The sequence below is a fragment of the Fundulus heteroclitus genome, chromosome 4, assembly GCF_011125445.2.
Source record: "Fundulus heteroclitus isolate FHET01 chromosome 4, MU-UCD_Fhet_4.1, whole genome shotgun sequence".
NCBI lineage: Eukaryota > Metazoa > Chordata > Actinopteri > Cyprinodontiformes > Fundulidae > Fundulus > Fundulus heteroclitus.
This window is the reverse complement of record NC_046364.1, coordinates 4022686-4043300: the sequence shown is the minus strand read 5'-3', so window position 1 is coordinate 4043300 and position 20615 is coordinate 4022686. Positions and strand designations below refer to the sequence as shown.

At 38.7% G+C, this 20615-nt stretch overlaps 2 protein-coding genes across 5 annotated transcripts in view; both read right to left on the bottom strand.

The window, feature by feature from the left end:
- The window catches only part of crtc3 (CREB regulated transcription coactivator 3), a 54535-nt gene extending 51805 nt beyond the window's left edge, over positions 1–2730 (bottom strand). For all 4 annotated transcript variants that reach the window (XM_036135897.1, XM_036135898.1, XM_036135899.1 and 1 more), the window contains exon 1: positions 2052–2730. In XM_036135897.1, the coding sequence (XP_035991790.1) occupies positions 2052–2183 (132 nt within the window). In that variant the 5' untranslated portion in view covers positions 2184–2730. The remainder of the gene's footprint in view (positions 1–2051) is intronic.
- A 6122-nt stretch (positions 2731–8852) lies between these two features.
- Positions 8853–19894, bottom strand: LOC105938842 (ras GTPase-activating-like protein IQGAP1; the record flags this gene model as incomplete). The annotated part of the gene is made up of 8 exons (XM_036135695.1): positions 8853–9356; positions 9441–9573; positions 9670–9902; positions 13269–13353; positions 13463–13603; positions 17323–17547; positions 19444–19607; positions 19697–19894. Coding segments are annotated over 8 exons (1380 nt in total), but the record flags the coding sequence as incomplete, so codon positions are not given.
- Positions 19895–20615: the final 721 nt, after the last annotated feature.

The window sequence follows — 20615 nt, the reverse complement described above, 5'->3', positions numbered from 1 at the left end:
GTTTCTATTAATCAGAATATTCTTCAAGAGAACAGCTTTTAATTGATTTTGGACATCAATCTTTGTTGATCATAAAGTGCAACCAACAAACAAGTCCATGTATTAAACTGTGGTGAGATTCCTGAAAGTTTCTGGTAAAACAGTATGAATATATAAACTCTAAAACAAGTAATAAAATTAGATTATCTAACTGCTGCAGCTCTCCTCCATGTGGAGGCAAACCCACTTTTAACATTTTACCGACACCTAAAGGACGCGTCTGATTAACTAACTGTTAACTAACTGTTACCTCTGTGCTTTGGAAATTGTGTTTTTTTTTCAATTGCGATTATATTGCAAATGCGATTAATTGTGCAGCCCTAATCACGGCGTCCTGAACCATGCGGACTTCAGGCCACGTATTTGGGGGGTTATTCCTCTCGGTTTGGTCTAAATGAAGCATTTTTGATTCACCAAAAGAGAAGCAAAACTACACAGTCAGTGAGTTAATGCTTTAAATCACCTCTACACACAAAAAATAAAATTTTACTGATTAAATACATAGACATGCTTTTTATAGTCCAAAATCAGAAATTGGAAACATTTTAATTAATGTATAATTTGACAATAAATGAAAGCAGAAAGCAATACCTTCTCCTTCCCTGTGGTATATTGCTGTATCGGTGAAACTATCAATCAGTTGCTACATTACAAGTCAGCTAATTGACATTTATTTTAATTATTCCGTGGCTTGAGGTCAGAGCCTTTTATTGGTTTAGATTATTAAGAAATTAATTTTTTATGCATGTTTAAGCTACACCCTTGATCTTAGTATCACTTGTTGGTTTTAACATCTTTATGCCAACGTCATTAAAACACAACGAAAGTCTAGAAAATAACTGTTGTTTAGTTTCCATCATGTTAATATCTCAATGAATTTAAATTTAAACCTAAATAACAGCTGAACAACTGACGCTCCTATTTACATTATTACTGATTAAATAAACGCTTTAATAGAGAAAACAAAACGCTTGGCACATAATAAATATGAAATTTAGCAGCGCAAAAGCTTAAATTAATTAAAACGTGCTGCGTCTCCGCCTAGAGCGGCCGTCAAAGCTTTAAAACGGACCGACTAGAAGTGATTCAACCAGTAAACAATTGAAAATCATCAAAATAAAATAAAAACTGAAATAAACCAAAGGGTTTTAAAAGACGGGGAAAGAAGGAAACACAATCCAGTACTTTAGTGACCAAACAGCTGAGATAAATGTGAAAAAAACAACGTATAAAAGCGGAAATTTACAAACTTAATGGCGAACACACAGATGCACACAATTATTAGCAACAAAAAATCTGAAATTTACTCTAAGAGTAGAAAAGTCAATACCAGAGTAGACAAACACTGCATAGTGGAAAAGACCTCAGCCTATTTACATAAAACAGGAATAATAACACATGAATAACAATAATAATAATAATAATAATAATAATAATAATAATAACTATAATAATAATAATAATAATAATATGGTGAGGCTATCAGGGAGCATTCTGGGCCAAGGGTCTTGCTCAGGGTGGCAGTTTGTAGGATTCAAACTAGGCACCTGGCCCCCACTCGCCATTCTAATATTAATAATAATAATAAATAATAATAATAAACAAATAGATAATACTTGCTAAAATCAACTTAAATAAAACCATCAGAAATAAGAAAATGTGCTAATATCGCCTCTGAGGGTAGATATAAATAAAATATACTAGAGGATAATTCATCTTTAACTTCAAACCAACAGAAAATCTGAATAGCTGAAGCTTCAATATGATTGTTACAAATGTCCTCTGCCCTTGAGCAAGGCATCCTGCATGTGTGTGCGTGCCCCTGCTCCAGCACACCTGATTTAAATGAATGACTCAGTAACGGGATTCTGCAGAACCAAAGACCGGCAGAGGAGGCAATTCAAGCATTTGGACCAGATGTGCTGGAGGTGTGGGCGACATCTGGTCCCACAACCCACCCCCTCCCCCCCATCCTCCCTGGGACCGGGGGGACCATGTGAAGACGTGCCTACCCTGGACACGGTGAGGTCGGTCATCAGCTGCTCGAAGGCCCGCGTCTCCTCAGCTTGCTTCTGGTTGTGCAGCGCGATCTTCTCGCTGAACTTCCTGGGGTTGGAGCCACCGCTGCCCGCGGAGCCGGACATGGTGCGGGCCGCAGTTACCCAAAACTTTTTACCGGGGGTGATGTAAAAGTGGAAGACCGCTCTGGAGAGAGGGGGAGCGGGTGGCTGCTTTATCTTCCAGAACCTCTCTGAGACCGCAGACCCATTAGAGTCCCAACAGACGCTCCGCACATGAGCGGCAGAACCGAGTTGCCGCAAACTGAATCGGTTCGGCTGGTCGGGCTAAGCTAACGCGGCTAGGCTAACGAGGCTAAGCTAACGTTAAGCTGTCAGAAAAGTTGTCCGCCGATGACTTGTTGCGGAATAAATTAAAAACTCCGCTGCCGCTCTAACATCAACCACGCTTCGTTTCGAGGATAAATTGGAGGCGATTACAGCAACTTATCTCCGTATTTAACTTCATATCAGCGCGTTTATACAAAAACTACTAGTTTGAACGGTGAGATAACGTTAGCATGTTGTTGCTAACGTACTGTACAGCTAACCAGCGTAGCTAATATGCCCTGCGGACCATCTCTCTGTTTACAACTTAGACTTTTAGTCGTATATTCCCTGCTACCAGGAAACTTGTTTTTTTCTAAATAAAAAAATATATAATAATAAAAAAAACTCGTCGGTTAAATGTTGCGACAGACAGCGGAGCGTAAACAGCGTTTCAACAAGTGTCCGTTTGGTCCCGCATTCACCGACTTCTTACAATTTTCCACTTTTATCCCCAAAGTGGGAGTAACTGGCTCCCAACTGTCCGTGCGCGACACGATCCACGCTGATAGTCTGTGGGGATGGGAGGGGAGATGTGTCACAGACAGCCGGTCCACGGAAGAAGCGAGTCCCCCTCCGAGTTAATCCACGGACAGCCCGGAGATCTCAGACAAACTCCAGTCCGACGACTCCATGAAGACAAACAAAGCAGCGCTGACGGACTCGCTCGTCTTTTCCTCACCAGTATCGATGTTGTTGTTTTTTTGTTTGTTTAGGCAGAAAACCGCGCAGATGTGGTTTTTAGTTCATGCGTCCAGGAACGACAGGGCGAGAAACGGCGGTGAGATCCACGGGCTTGTTATTCCCCATCCCGCTGCTGCTGCCTACGACAAAAACATTGCCTCGTTAAACTCGGTCGATACTGGCGGCGGCCACAGGGGGGCGACAAAGCCACCCTGATTACGCTTTGATCGGATTATTACGGTAATCGTTTCATGCACGGATCACATCATAGTTTTTCATGTTTGGGCGTGGAAATAAATCTTTTTTTTTTTTTCAATGCACTTTTCAAAGAGTTTTTTTTTTTATTAATACATGTAATAAAACATATCATTGTCTTTTGATTTATCAGTGTGTGCTCTTCACTGTCCAGTTAATCCCTTCCCTCCCTTTCCCTGTTTAACAAACAACTATTTTCTTGCACTACAATAAAACAAATCAATAAAGCTTATTTATTCAAAGGCACGGCAAGTTCATTCAGTAGAGCCCATTTCTACAATAAGACAATTCTAAGTGCTGAACATGAACAGAACATTGCAGTGGACCAGCGGCAGCATGTACAAGATAAACAGGACTACAAACGTAACATAATGATATTTCAGTGAACTACAGCAGTTTAAATAGAACATCAACATTCAAAGGCAACTCTAAACAAAGTTTTTAACCTTGATTTAAAGGAACTCAGGGCTTTAGCACTTTTGCATTCTTGGAGTTTGTTCCAGATAAGTGGAGCAAAGTCACAGGCTGCACGGCGGCACCGTTGGTTTCACTGTTGCCTTGCAGCAAGGTCTTGGGTTCAAATCCCAGTTGGCATTCTCCTTGGACTCTGTCTGGCTTCTCAAAATCTAAAAACACGACTGTTAGGTTAACAGGTTTCTCTAGACGTGTGTGTGCATGGCTGTGTGTCTGTGAGGCCCTGCATCAGACTAGCGACCTGTCCGGGATGGGATAGGCGGGTATAGACGATGGATGGATAAATATTAAGTTCTTTACACAAAATACTCAAACATTGATGTTTAATCTTGTCTTTTATCTCTAAAGAAGGAAGAAGTTTTTTTTTACAATTCATTTATTCATCCAAAGAAAGATTAAAGGATGTTTTCTAGCTGAGGGGCAAAAGTTACAGAGGACCTGGTTTTGGCCCCTGTTGGCTGAAAAGACCTCAGTGAGACGCTTCTTGGTTCCCTCAACCGTCTCCAACTTCGCTCTGAGGAAAGTTTGCCCTGGTCCCTCCTTCCACCTGAGAGATGTTGGAGAGATTTGTAGCATTTTCAGATTATTACAAGTCGTCACCATCACCATCTCAATGAGTTTAAGATCTTGGCTTTGATAGGCCAAGGACTTTCTCTTTCTTAGTTGGTGAAGATTCTCAGTCATCCAGGTCATGGTCATTGCAAGGCCTTTGTTTGGCAGTGGTATAAAGCTTGTTACTCCACATTAGGGAGAGGAAGCGAGACGTCTTCAACTACGGAAAACAAGTCCAGTTGCTTTGTTTTTTACTTTTTTTTTTGGAATTTCTCTTTCTTAATTCTCTGTATTCGGTAGATTTTCTGGCATGTTTTGGGTCATTGTTATGACGTCGGGTCCAGTTCTGCTTCGGCTTTATTCCCTCTGATACAAGGTAGAGACCATGGTGGGTTTTATGAAGGCGCGCTGGACAGGTATCACTCCAGGAAAATGTTCGAAACCATGATACTTCACCCAGTTCTTTTGTTTTAATGCTCGCTTTAGACACCATCTCTTTTTGGTGCCCAAGAAACTCAGTTCTAGACTCTTCTGTCCAAAGAACATTAACCAAGAAGTCCTGGTATCAATATCCGTTCTGACAATATTCAGTTTCCTCCTCGCAGAACTCAGAATCAGAACCGCCCATGAAAGTTAAACCTGTTTATCTTCTTTCTGGTTGTACAGGAATATACTTTCATTATAAACAGTAGCGACAGCCTTCAGTAGGTCCCGACATGACATTTTAGATGTTTTGGACACTTCAACCTGCTTTGTAGGCCAGACCTGGACGTGTTGGAAACGCACTCAACAAGTAGACTATTTGTCTTAAAATGGAAAGGCTGATTGCAAAATGTTTGGGAACCTCATTAAATCCTTTACCGAACCGATAAACTGCTGCAGTCTTCCTCCTAAAGGTCTCATTGGATCTCACCAAGGTGTTTCTCTTGCGTTAAAAGCCAGGAGCAACAGATTAAATGTCTGAGGTCTAAACAGGGAGAAAATACAGCGTGTTCTCGTGTTTGCAATACATCTGTGTGGCATTTAACTAGGGGTGTCCTGATTCGATCACTGCAGGTCTCATTTTATTCCGATTTGTTTGGTTGCAATATTTGAATTTTTGAATATAAAATAAAACTGATGTTTAGTTTAAATCAAATAAGCTAAATAAGATACTTCCACAGGTTCTTGATCCAATGAATAACTATAACACTATCTCTCACATGCTAATGTGAATTTTTGCACACCTTTAGCCTCCCAGGGAGTGTTTATCTGGTGCGTTTACTGCCGTTGAAGATTTTTTTTTATATAAATTCTCAGAAATATTCAGAATGTCACCGATGCATGACGTCCACTTTAAAGGTCGGGGGATATCCTGTCAGCAAAACATGAATAATTCAACATTTTAAATGATTATATTAGCTCCAGGTTGTTAATTGATGTCACAGGTATTTTATTTCCCCCTGTAGGGATCTCACACTTAAGGACTGACAGGATATAAACCAGCTGTTGCGTAATTCTGCGTGGTTGAAGACATTTCTTGTGATCTTGCACTGATTGGCCAGACGGTGGCAGTGTTTGAAATAACTTGCAGACACCATGAAAGAGGCCTTTAAAGCAAACAAAGCACTAAAATCCACACATTCAAGAAAACTGGTTGTGAGTTGTTCACCTTAGAAACCTTTATGCATGAAAGGATAAATACATTAAGCAGGTTATTCTGAGTCTGAGTACGTTCTGCTTTTCTTTTCTTTTCAATTTTTAGGTTCCAGCAGGACAGATCATCTGTTTTCATCTCACTGCATCCCAGCATCCTCCTCCTTCACACCCTCCCTCTGCATATCATCCATATCCAACAACTTTCCGTCCACCATTCCTACTCCGCACATGTCCAAACCATCTCAGCCTACCCACAGAAACTTCAAGAAGAACGTCATGCCCGCCATCTGCCCGGATTCCTTTGCAGAACTGCGTATTGCACACAGCGCCTCATTATTCACCAACTTTCCTCCCTTCTGTTGTTGTTTTTTTTAAAACTCATGTCTTCAAAAAGCCACTTTCCACCTTCCGAACACATCTTGGATAAAGGTTACTCTTGAATCGACCTGAAAACAGGCGTTCCTCACATCCCATTCCAACCAGGACCAACAACAGTGCTTTATTCTGAAAAAGGTTGAGTACACGTCACAGCCTGCACCAGAACAGATTTTTTTTTTCTTTCAAGAATCACATTCTACTAGTAATGACATAAATGTCTGGAAAAGTCAATGGGGTGATAAAAATTTCCATCACACGGGAGCCAGCATCCACCCGGCACTCTTACTCTAAAAAACTAATTTAAAAGCGACATCCTTGTGAATAAATGCGATACTCAGGGACACTTTGTATTCATGATTTTATCATACGCCAATAAAATGTAATATTTATGGTCATAACTCAATACGTGAAAACTCACAACTTCTTTCTCTGATAGAAAATAATCTAACCGATGGTCTAAATAAATTTCCCAATGCAATTATCATAATAGGAGGGGATTTTAATATATTAGATAACCAAAACTGAGCTCAAGATTCAAACAGATCTTTAATCATTCAAGCAGAGATACAATTTAAAGGATGTATGGAGAGAAAAAAAACTTCACTTTCACCTGGAGTAATAATGATGGGTCCAAACAGTCTCGTATTGATTATTAGTATCTGATTGCCTAAATACCAATAACATAATTGTCTATATTCTTCCTGCTCTGCTCACAGATCATAAAGCAACATATATATCTCAATAAATCTGTCTGAAAGCCATTCACAGAACAGGAAAGCCTACTGGATCCTTAACAATTCATTTTATAAATTAGACTCAGTACAACAACAAAAAAATCTCCTGAACAATCTTTTTTTTTTTTTTTTGGTCAAAGCTAACACTGAAAACAAATATGGCGTCAAATGGGAACTATTCAAATTTGAGATTGCTAAGTTTCTAAGACAACATGGTTGCTTTTTTAAAAAGTCTAAGAAAGCTGATGAAAATAAAATCATCTGTGAAATTATGATGCTCCCCAAAAAGAGTCCCTTAGACTTATCAAATGTTGATTAAATAAATTTTAGGATGAAATTTACAAATATAGGGCAGGAGGAGCTTTTGTGAAATCAAGATTAAAATAGTTGGAAGAGGGTGAGTAACTCATTTTATTCTTTCCAATTAGAAAAGCACCTGCTTGGTTTTGCTGGTTATTCCTGGACCACCACAGTGTCAGACTGTGGACCTCTGCTCTGTAATGGGTCGCCTGGTTGTTGGCTAAGAGACCCACAGCTACCCATTGAGCTATATTTCAATAAACTGCAAGAAAAATATGAGTTTTAAAGTGATAGTTTTCTGATGTGAATCCTCCAAAACAATCCCTGTAATTCTCCAAGGGAAGAGAACCGTAATTGCCTTGTGCTACCTACCACTGATCTCCATTTATTCACTGGAGCCGATCGGCCATTGGTAGCACACGTCGCTGTGAAGCCACCAGCGGCCATATTGGTACTCCCTATGAGAAATGTACCAAACATTACAACAATGACAGCATCATCCATTTAATTGAAAACTACTACATTGACATTTCACAGTGAATTACTTTGTATTTACTCTAATTTCTATTTTCTAACATTAGACACAATGTCAATGACTAACTCGATCAATGTAATCGAGTCGGTCCGAGACACTGAGACTAATGTTAGGCTACAGACTACACTATAGGATACATTGGATTTTCTTGGTACTTGATACTGTTAGTACATCCACTGACTGTAAAATTACCTGTGAAACGTCTTCCCACAGCCAGAAAACTGCTTGTTGTTGCAGCCAAACACACATCGGCATGTTTATGTTGTGATTCTGTGAGAGTAGGGAGTAGAAAGATGGCGGCCAGTGACCTCAGTTTTTCAGCCAAACGGCTATCCAGTAAATAAATAGAGATCAGTGCGTGCTACTACACATAAGATACCTTCTGACATCAAGTACTTTATACAACTATGAAAAAGTAAGAACTTTATTGATCCCACAGGAAATCGTTGCAGCAGGGTCTCAATACAAAGGAGCATGCACAAGGAATCACAAAATATAAAATTAACAGTACATAAAATAATAGTAAAAAATAAAGCAGCAAGTGTAAAATAAAAACATTGTGCAGAACAGACAGGCCACAGGAAGGAAAACTTTTGTTTATTTAAAAGCAGGATTGTTAATTCAATTCAATTCGATTTCATTTATATAGCACCAATTCATGATACATGTCATCTCAAGGAAGTTAAAAAAGCCAGACTCCATCAGATCCTCCAGGTTGGTCAGAAAGTTTCCTCTCTAAGGAAACCCAGCAGGTTGCATCAAGTCTCTCCAAGCAGCATTCACTCCTCCTGAAAGAGCGTAGAGCCACAGTGGACAGTCGTCTGCATTGCTGATGGCTTTGCAGCAATCCCTCATACTGAGCATGCATGAAGCGACAGTGGAGAGGAAAACTCCCCTTTAACAGGGAGGAGAACCTCCAGCAGAACCAGAACCAGGCTCAGTTGTCCGAAGAGACAAGGAGGAGGAGCTGAAGAGTTTAACGGCCACAGGGAGGACGGTGCGTCGACCCCTGGAGGTGTTGAAGTAGTGGGTGAGGGGTGGGAGGTGTCCCCATCATCAAACCTGTTAAAGAACAGCTCTGACTTGTCACCGCCACGGTCTTTGTGATGCTTCTCGTCCCATTCCATAAACTTCCTGGTGTTTTGCTCTCCAGCTTCTCCTTACCGTCCCTGACGTCGTCCCTCACCTGTCTGCACTGTCCTCGTCTCCTCCCTGTTCCCCCTCCAGGGTTCCAGTGCTCACATCTTTACTGGTTCTTTGTTCGTCTCCACTCCTCTCGCCAATGAGCGACTCCACAGTCGGAACCTCGCCCAGGTCCTCCAGCAGCTCATGGATGGGGTCATTGTGCTCGGGAGCGATGGCGTCCTGGTGGGCCAGCAGCAGCTAACAGAACACAAAAGATTTCTGTTTTTATTAAAACATCATGGAGTAAAGAATTAATAACACAGCAGGGTGATCTGAACTCACAGTGTGAGTGTTTATGATCTCTCCAATAGATATGTAGATGACAGGTTTGGTGACTGTGACCAGGTCCGAGTACTGGTCCACGCTGAATTTATCTTCAAGTGATGGAACGTCGCATGCAGCCAGAAAGAAGCGCCTATGACAGAAGAAGAAAACATTAAATTAAATCAGAGTGGGAAAAAAAAAGCAACATTTTGGCCAGCAATGTTTTAAAAGTATTACAATTTCAGACCTGAACTTCTGGTAGGAGGTGGTGAGATATTGATTGATGGGATTAAGGTGAGCGTTGTCTCCCAGGAACATCTTGTTGGACGCAGCGTGCTGAAGGAGCTTGACCACAGAACCCAGGTTTCTTCTTTGTTCGGTTGTAATCCAACTACCAGCGGACACCTCAATAACGTCGAAGGCATCAGGTGCCACAATGGCAGGGTTGATGTAGCGGTAATACAAAAGGTGCCCTACAATCTGGAAAGTTAAACACCAAATGGCTCAGTCACTTTAAATATAATATGCAGAACAAGTGGAATAATTGCACATTTAAACCTATAGTTGGTGATTCTGTTCAGAAACAAATTTTCGTTACACTGTGTAAAATCATCCTTCCATCCTGACACTAGTTAATACATTATGTATTCAGGAAAAGATTTAAAAAAAAAGAAAATAAGATGTTTACTGTGGGAGCTGCAGGCCTTCAGACGGAACAGCAGTGATTGGTCAGAGTTCTGGTCCTGCTCTCACATCAGGACCAAAGTTCTGGTCCTGAAACCCAGAACTTGTCCCTCATCTTATCTATTGGTTGTCTCCCATGCCATCATTCTGACGCGCTCACTTAACGCCAGTGTTCGCGCTCAGTCCTTGTTAGTTTCCGCTTGCTGGCTGCGCATGGGCACTTCTAGTGTTTATGCATCCGATTAGCTTAGCGGTTAGCTTAGCGGTTAGCCAGTCATTGTAGCTCCGCTGCTCTCATTGTAGACTTTGAACATTGCTGAGAGTTGCAAGAAGCGAACCGTGTTCATCTTTGTGAGAAGAGAAAGTAGAAAGAAATAAGCCCAGAGTGGATTTGGGAGCTTTTTCCCACGATCCCCCTGAGGAGAGGAAGCGCAGGTAAGAAGGTCTTGCGCAGTTATTCAAAAAGGGACTTGGGGAAACTTCCGGAAAAAAATCGGCGACTCTATCATTAATTACTGTTAAAAGTATTTGAACATTGTATCGTACACTTCAACCTAAGCTAATTGTATCATCTTAGAACTTTTGCAGCAACTACTTCATTGACTCTTTTTCCGTTTCAGAAGCATTTTAGCACAATTGTGAGAGAAATATACATTTACGGGTTCCAAAAGTGCTTTGGAGAGAAATGTGTAAGAGACAAAGTGAGCAGCGTGAAAAGAAAGACTAAAGGGTGACATGGCTCACTTAAATATAAGCAGAGATAAGAGCTGAAAACCAGGAAAGAGAAACTGAAACTGGTTGGAGGCGTGGGAGGAAGAGGACTACGCCAGGAAAAGAAAAGAAATGTGTAACAAACAAGAGCAGAACTGGAAGCATGGAGTCGTCAATACAATACAATGTAATGAATTGTGTGGGTGAATACACCCAACAACCAGGGGTGGAAATTAGCACCCGCCACTGGCTGAATGTAGGTAAATTTATCAAATGGCGGGTACAACGAGGTTCCAAACGGCACGGGATTTTGCATTGCATTTTGGAATAAGGGCCTCATTTTTCAGGGCAAAGGCTTGTGTTTACATTGCTGATTCGGATGTCGAGCTGTAAGAGAGAGAGCAGGGGTCCGTTCTTCGTACGTTGCTTAAAACATCCGAGATCAAATGACACATCCAAGATGATTTCATCCGGCTAATCATGATCCGTCTAATTGGGTTCTTCCAACACACCTGTTGTTTATGATTAGTATGGCTGGATTGAGTTATCTGAGACATCTGCGCGTTCATGCGTTTGTTTAAAGGGGGAAATGTATCGATAGTAGAAACATTGATCAGCAACGCTGCTATTGGCTGTTCAGCATGGCTAAAGAACACTCACAGTTTTTCTCCCAAGCAGAACACGAGCTTTTAATAGAAGGTTATGCCGAATTTGAGTCATTAATTAAAACACCTCAAAATCTGTTAAAGCCAGGAGAGAGGGCTGGCAAAAAGCAGCAGACAAATTAATGCTTAAATACTGTCCATGGTAGATGTTTCTATCACTTTCTACAGCATGAATTTTTGCATTTTAATAATTTGATATTTACTTTGTTCTTTTATATCAGAGCCTCCACGGGACCCACTAGAACATGGGGACAAGTAAAAGTGAAATACAAGAATATTCTACAAAATGGTAGCCTTTAATTATTACACTTTATTTTAAAAAGGCACTTGTTATGTCAAGAGATCCAAATTTCAGTGTCATTCCTTAGACAATGGAAGTAAAGGACACGTGCAAACTGGGAATTTTAACAAAAAAAATCTTTATCCATAAAAAATGAAAATCTTCCTTTTCCAAGTCATCCACAGTTTACACGGTAAAACTGTATTGCTCCGTGTCTAGATAATCCATCCATAGTTTTTTTAATACAATATACGGCACGACAGGAAGCAAGCCTTTCAAAGTAAAACTAAACTTCATAATAAAATGGCCTGAACAACTCTTCTTCTTCTTCTGAATATGATAAAAATAAAAAACAAACCATCATACAAATAACTTAAATATTTTAGATTTATGGCTCCAACATCACTTTTTCCTCTTTAAAGCCACTGTTAAATGATGTGTTTGTCTGTTTATAACAGCCACCAAGAAAAATCTCTCTACAATTACACTGTTGCGCTGCGCTAAAGGATCCTGTCTATTGCGCAATACGCGATTAATTCGAAAAGCTCTAAAATTATTCTTGCACCTTCCGCAAGAGGTTGCTGTCGTAAAAATGGACATGGCTATGGCAGACTTCCCTATCTCCTCCGCTTTTACATCCGTGATCTAATCTTTTTTACGTGAAATAAGCCTGCTCTGGAGCAGTCTGAATTCAAAGTCAACACTTTATTCAACCAACTATTTACCAAAACAGCAAGTTTTAAAAAAAGAAAAAAGAATGTGTGCTCTCTGAACTCTTTGAAGGGGGCGGAGCTTGGTGAGTCTGCGTTTGTGATTTGGTTGGGAGGATGTAATTACAGTAATTAATACTACAGTAATACTGTAGTATTAACCTACATGATAGGCTAGAATGCAAAAGGAAGGAAAACTGTTACTCCATTGAAATTTACCCTTTTTTCTATCATCTATATATGTCTATCGATCAATATATATATTGTTATTGAATTATTGTCCAGCCCTAAGAGAGAGACAAAAAATGTTTACAAAAAGAAAGGCGATGGACTGTACAGAGACAAGCTAGACCCTGTTCTGATGGTTTATTATCTCAAAAAAATCTCTAGGATACAGTTCAAAATGTATTTATATAGCACAAATTAACAACACACATCTCAAGGCATTTTACAAAGTCAAATTCAATCAACTCCGCCTGACAGATTGGTCAAAAAGTTTCCTATCTAAGGAAGCCTAAATGCTTCTGAGGAATTAGTGCAATTTCAAACTCTCTGCAATGATATGCAGAATTAAACAGTAATACTTTATTACACAATGATAAAAAGTATCAAGAAAAAGGGCAACAAAACTCTACTATGGACTCTACCAAGTCTGGCAACACAATAGTGAGTAACTCTAAAATAATCCGTATGATTAGCTGCCTTAGATAGGCAAGTTACATAAATACTTTTGTCTTGTGCAAAACTTAACAAATAAAAGAGTGAAATAAGCAAATCAACAAATCGAGACACAAACCTTGAGCAGCTCATCCTCTGTAGAATCTGGGAACTTCTCTTGGAGAGTGTCCTTCAGCACCTTGGAGATGAACCGCATTCCGTATCTAAGAAACAAAAAGTCACTTAAAATCAACAGAAAATAGAACAGAATGGCTATGCTAAGAAACGAAATTAAGCACATCTTTATTATGATGCTTGAATTGAAGAACGTACGGAATTTTATCCACCGAGACTATGATGGCAGACAAAAATCTGTCAGTGATGGTCCTCATGTTCTTGATGGAGGCCTCCAGTCTCGTCCTCACCTCTTCGTGAGACATGGCTTGTTCTGGAGTGACGTCATAAGGCAGCTTACTGTCAACAAGGGGAGAAAGAAAGGCAGAATTTATTTTTTTCCCTTTTTTTCCCTTTTTTCCTTTTTTTTCTTTTCTTTTCCCTTTTTTTTCTCTTTTTTCCCCTTTTTTCTTTTCTTTTCCCTTTTTTTTCTCTATTTTTTCCTTTCTTTTTTCCCTTTTTTTTTCTTCCTAAAAAAGAATTTTTATTTTTATCTACAAGGAATGAACCTAGGGATGCGCCGATCCACATTTTCTCCCTCCCGAGCTGATCCCAATAACTGAATTTGGATATATGTGAAACTGATATTATTCTGATACAAGAGATCTGTTTTTGCTTTAATGTTATTATTTTAAGAGGCCGTATTAAACTCCTCTCTACAGACAAGTATGATATGTACGAATGTAAGCATGTATTTCCCAGAAGACAAGTGGAGATAAGTGTAAGGTCATAAAGGGAAGTGAGAAAAACACCGTCACTCTTTTCAGGCTCAAAAAGAGGGTGAACACTTTCAGGACGTTTGCTTGGCATATGCGGTGTTATTTGAAGATTATCAAACCTTTCTTGTGTTTTCTTCTTACGGTCAAAATAAGTGACCCCTTAAAAGCGGACATATCATGGTCTTTAATGCTTTGCTTTTCACATTTAAATCATGCGGTTGTGGTCTACTTAAAGTCGAAGTGCAATCCGTTGCTCTGAATTCCTGCTTGTTGCGTTCCACTCCGCCCTGTTCAGCCATTTTTGTAGTATGATGGGGGACAGAGCAACGAATTCTGTTGATTAATAAACTCAACAATGGCACATTTTCACTTATCCACTTGTAGCTTCGCCATCCTTCCGCTTCAACTACAAAAGAAAAATAAAATCACAGCAAAAACTTTAAGTTTAAGACCAAACTGTCTCTCCCACTCGTTAAAAAAACGGGAGAAACAACTAAAACAGAAGGGAAGCACAAAGAACAGATACACATCAAAGATGCCCTCCAAACCTGTGGCTACCCTAACTGGGCTTTTGTCAAATCAGCAAGAAAATCCAAGACACGCTGCAGAACATAATGGTGAGAAGAATAAACGCAAAAACATCGTCATCCCATGTGTTGCTGGAGTCTCTAAAAAAAAAGACTCCAAACACAAAATCCCAGAACATTTCAAAGCAAACAGGACCCTCAGACAGAGGCTGGTGCATTCAGAGGACAAACCCCCAAACCTAAGATGAGCGGAGTGGTGTCTGCAGCTCAGTGCAGTGAGGAATGTTCTGATCTTTATATTGGAGAAACCAAACAACATCTCCACAGACGCATGGCTCAACACAAGAGAGCTACCTCCTCAGGATAAGACTCTGCTGTCCACCTACACCAGGGGTGTCAAACTCATTTTGGTTGAGGGGCCGCATTCAGCTTAATCTGATCTCAAGAGGGCCACACGAGTAAACTCATTGCAAGATTAAATACAACTAATAAAAGTGGACTTTTTGTTGATTTTTATATTTAAATGAATTTCACTTTTACACAATATATTATGAATAACCTCAGCGTTTTTAAGAAAAGTATGTGCAATTTCAACAATACTTTTACTCAGTCAAACATTTACTTGTGCATTATGCATAAGAACTGATCACAGTGATTGTACAATGTTGAAAAACATTTATTCACATTTTTTGGAACTTAAAAACACTGTCCTGCATGACAAAATACATCAAACAGATAAAAATTAAGAAATTACCGGTATTTAAAATCAATTTTCCACATCTAAAGCTCAGTGCTACCATCTGCTAATTAAAACACAGCGCCCTCGTGGACAATATAGGAACTGCAGATTTTCAATTATACTAAGTACAGTACATGTTTTTTTCAATAATTATTTTATCATTCTCTTCCTTTTATCTCCTCTTTCTTTCACCTTTTCTTTTTTTCTTCTTGTTCTTCCTTTCCTCTCCTACTTTCCCATTGTAGTGTCCATATAATTTTAGATATTCCCCGCATGAATCATAATAAAACTATTCACATTCATAAATAAAGTGGAGCACTATGGCAAAAGCAGTACTACTCCACTTGTGAAAGTCAAATCTGATGAGCTCTTTTTGGCATTAAGACATCAATTCTTATTGCAACATTGCCAGACAGGACACTGGATAAAAAAAAATTGAATATGATCTCTCCATAATAATTTTTTTGAATAATGATAATGCATTTAGCCAGCGGGCCGTATGTTTGACACCCCTGAACTACACCTTAAGGACAAAGGACACTCTTTGAGGACCAAAATGTTCACATTTTGGACAAATAAGACAGATGGTTTGAACAGGGTGCAAAGGAAGCCATCTACGTAAAGAGAGAAAAACCAACCTTAAACAGAGGAGGAGGCCTTAGGTTCCAACTCTCAAAAACTTACAATACAGCTATAGGATTAATTTCGGCCAATCATCACCTCAACCCTCACCTCCATACGGGTGATCAAAACTTCGCTCTTGTAAGCCAGGCCAATAACGACACTAACGACTCCCTATTACTAAGGGGTGGACCTGTTTCAGTTCAGTTTGATAATCTAAGCCATAACAAGGCCTTTGTTGGGCAGTACTATAAAGCTTGAAGCTCCACACTACTACAGACTTTTGAATTGAGAAAGCTTCCTGAATGGTAAGAAAACTGTAAAAGTGCTGAAAGCCTGAGTTCTTTTAAATCAAGAATAAAAACACATTTGTTTAGGATTGACTTTGACTCTTCTAGTTAAACTGTTTTACTTTTAGTTTAAGTTTGTAGTCCAACTGTTTTTAATATTCGCTTTTAGTTTCTATTTTCCCAAGATTTATTTTGTTTCATTTTTTTCTATATTTTATTCCAACTTGCTTTTATTCTTTTTTTATTTTCCTATATTTTTATCATGTAAATATATTTGCCTTGCCTTGAAACTGTAATTTACCTTACATTTAAAAAACAGACGCTCATCACAACTAGGGCTGAACAATTAATCGCATTTTCAATATAATCGCGATTTAAAAAAACGCAATTTCCAAATCGCAGAGTCTGCAATTTTTGGCTATGTAACAATTATGGAATTAGACACGTCCATTAGGTGTTGGTAAAATGTTTAAAGTGAGTTTGCCTCCACATGGAAGGGAAGACAGTTGCAGCAGTGAGATAATCTAATTTTATTACTTGTTTTAGAGTTTATATACTCATACATAGCATTAAGTACAGGTCAATCAGTTTAATACATAGACTTGTTTGTTGGTTGCACTTTATGTTCAACAAGGATTGATGTCCAAATCAACTAAAAGCTGTTCTCTTGAACAATATTCTGATTAATAGAAACATTAAAAGTTCTTGTTTTAAATAGTCCTTGTTTACAAACATCTTTATTTAGAGGCCATTTTTGTTGCTTGTGCTTAATGCAGAGAAAAGTCAATATTGCAATTTTGGTTGAACTATATTGTAGACAGAATGCAATCATTTCTGCAATGAGTTTAGATGCTGTGGGTCTTTTAGCAACTAATCTGCACAGTGAGGAAACAAAATGATTTGTTGTTTGTATATATTTAAAAAGACATGATAAATTAAACTGGGGGAAAAAATTGCAATTAGATTATTTTCCAAAATCGTTCAGCCCTAATCACAACTTCAGTTGTTCTCCTTTGTTACATGTTTATTTAACTTTGTCTCCTTTCTGGTCATTACCAGTATTCAGTCTTTCTCACATTGCGGCTCATTATGACGTGCCGTAGCAGCCAGACCTCCAGCTCACCTGGCCTCTCCAGTCTGGCTCTCCATCTGGTTCACCCAGCTCTTGTAGATGTCCACTGGGTCCGTCTTGATGTTTAGCGTTTTGTCCTCCATGATCTCCCTGACCACAGGTGCCAGGATCTGCCTCAGTGCATTCTGTCCTCGTGTGCCTCGGTGGAAGCTCACCACCATATTGATTACGGTTTGGTTTCCTGTGATCATCTCCTTCATCTGGTCCACCTTTGACCTACAAGCAGAACAACGACGTGTAAGGCAGGGGTGTACACACTTTTCGGTACATGGGCCACAATTGTCAACCCAAAGTAACTTGAGGGCCAAAAAATTAACAAAATTTTTTCAATTTATTATATATATTTTTACATATTTTACCTGCTCGTAGGGCTGGGCGATAAATCGATTTAATTGATTAATTCAAATTTACAATTCTTTAAGATTTCATTTTTGGAAAATCTGGATTTTATTTTGCCAATACACTCATTGGGTTTCCATGAAGAGAACAGCATGTGATGCTGGATATATGTTTAGGCAAAATTATTGTCAAAATATTGTTAAGTGGAAACTTTTTTTTTACCATAATACGAGGTACTTCATTTACTTATTTACTTTTAACTTAGTTTGAAGTTCACAAGTGCAGTGAAGCCTGTTCTTAGCTCAATGTGTAATACCACTAGCAGCAAATGTTTTGTTATATTTTCATTGTTTATAATGGCACGGCTGCCATCTTGTTTTACAAGCATGTTTCACAGCTTGTTTTTAGTTGCACTTTGAATTCAGGTCAACTCCCTGACGAAATGCTTGACATAAAAAGCAAGGTTTTAAAATAATTGCTTTAATTTCTTTTTATGAAACAAAAAGGAGGAAAAAAATCGATTAATCGGATTTGGTATGATAAAATCGGAGATTTATTTTATAATCCATATCGCCCAGCCCTACCTGCTCGACAAAATATGATAATTTTAAATAAATAAATTAGTCAGATTTTTGTAGGAAATTAATGTGTACATCATTGTAGATCAGAAGTAAAAAAAAAAAAAAGGGGGGTTTGTTCATTTGTCGTTTTAAAAGAAAGTCAATCAGTTTGCAAATTATTTTTAATAATTTAATTAGACTCTTTAACAAAAGAGTCTAACAATATAAGAACAGTATTTGGCTCAGTTGTTCTTTGAAAACACTTGTTGTAATTAGCAAATTTTAATAATTGAATTCCAAGCAGATTTTAATGCAACAAAGTCTGCATTTAAGTAATTAAATGCCCCTGGATAGATGTTACTATGAAATTAAAGAGAATGGGAAGTGTGTTTATTAAAAGATGAATACTTTGTGTTGTACTAAACATTTTCAGTCGTAGGATTTTAACTTCAGTTCAGTAGAATAACAGTTTTCATTCCTTTTGCATTCATGTAGGTTAATATTACAGTCATTACATCCTCCCAACCAATCACAACGCAGAGCTAGGAGCCAAGCTCCGCCCCTTCAAAGGGTTCAGAGAGCACACGTTCTTTTTTTTTTTTGTTAAAAACTTGCAGTTTTGGTAAAAAGTTGGTTGAATAAAGGGTTGAGTTTGAATTCAGTGTTTGCTGTTCTGTATCTAAAAATATGCTTCTAAGCAGCAGCATAAAATGACCAGGGCTGCACTTAAAAGGTATATTTTTAATTTATTGATAATTATCGATATGATTTATATTTTATCGATATGTTTTTAATCTATATCATCCAGCCCTACCGGACACCACACACTGTACAACCAAACACGTTTTATCTAGTTTTTTTTTTTTTTATTGTAACGTGCTGCGTCTCTCAGGCTTTGAAAATCAACCGACTATTTTAAAATCTTGCCGTGTAAACCAGCCTTAAGTTGAGAGCTACAATAAGTTTGCTACTTGGATAAAGTTGCCAAAATTTACAGTCAAAGAAAAAAAAATCACAAAGCTTCAAAAGCAAGTGGAAATGACATCTTGATTATGTTTTTTTAATCCCATCTTTGAGCTTTATTATGGCGCCCACCTCCCTCCGTCTGAATCTTCAGATAAACCGTAAGCTGTGGAGAATCTGATCTGACTCCGTTTGACATCAACAACCAAAAGCTTGACTTATCATATTAGGACTTTTTTGTTTTACTTACATGATTTGTTCCCGCAAAGCGGTTTTGAAGAAATCCAAGAGCAGGTACTCCTCCCGCTGGTTCAAGGCGTTGTTATACAAGGTTGAGAAGAAAGAGTTCATTAGCTCTTTAGATTTAACATCTGGCATCTGGAAGATCAGCTTGGCCAGGTATGTCGGCTTGGTCTAAAAAGTACCAGACATTTAAAGGAGTGTTATCAGGCAGACTTTGCATCTAAACTCAACAACAGGTGAATACTGAGGAGGGTTGCTACCTGTAAAAGGTAGAAGAGATGCTGGTAGGCCTCCAGCTTGCTGAGAGCCTCCTGGCCTCCTCTCTGCTTGTTCATCATCACGCTGTGGGACCCCGCCTCCTGCCGGGTGGTCTTGTCCTTCAGCAGCAGACCCATCTTGACATCCATCTCGTTCAGGTCGTTCTCCAGCTGCTGGTTGGGACAGATGTTGGTCACAACCAGGGTTTAGTACTGCCAGATATGTAAAAAAAAAATCAACAAATCACTTATAGTTATCATTATTATCACAATAGTTAGAACCTTTCTGGTAACATCAAGAAGGCTAAAATATTTCAAAAAGCCTCACGCTGGACCAACCTAAAATGTCATGGCACCTAAGTCTATGCGGTCCACCTTATCCCTAGGAGGATCTAACTGTAAGCTTATATTTTTTTTTATTTACGGTTTTTGTGTGTTGTTCTTGTTTAGATGTTTTGCATTCATTCCCACACCTGTTAAGAACACTTATTATTTCACCTTCCGATGCCACGTTTAATGCAATCGGTTAAATGTCAATATGAGTCGGAAGTTTGTATTCAGGTTCGTATGCTGTTACTAAAAAAATAAATAAAAATAAAGTTAAAAAAAATAAAAAATAAGATATGGAGCCACAACAGAACAGGATTTCCTAAACATTAACTTAAATTGACCTAATTTTCCACCTGAAAATGTATCTAAATTTAAAGGTAAATTTGGTTGTAGTCACAAATATTAAAATGTAATTTGTTTTTTGTCAAAAAGAAGATGGGGGGGGGGGAGGAGGGGTATTATTACTATTGATATTGGAGAATTTATATTACTTTTGTGTATTATCATTATTAGTATTCCCGTGTTCATAATATTAGTGCTATCAGAATATATATTTCTCTCCTCTGTACCAAACTCTATTCAGTCAACGGTT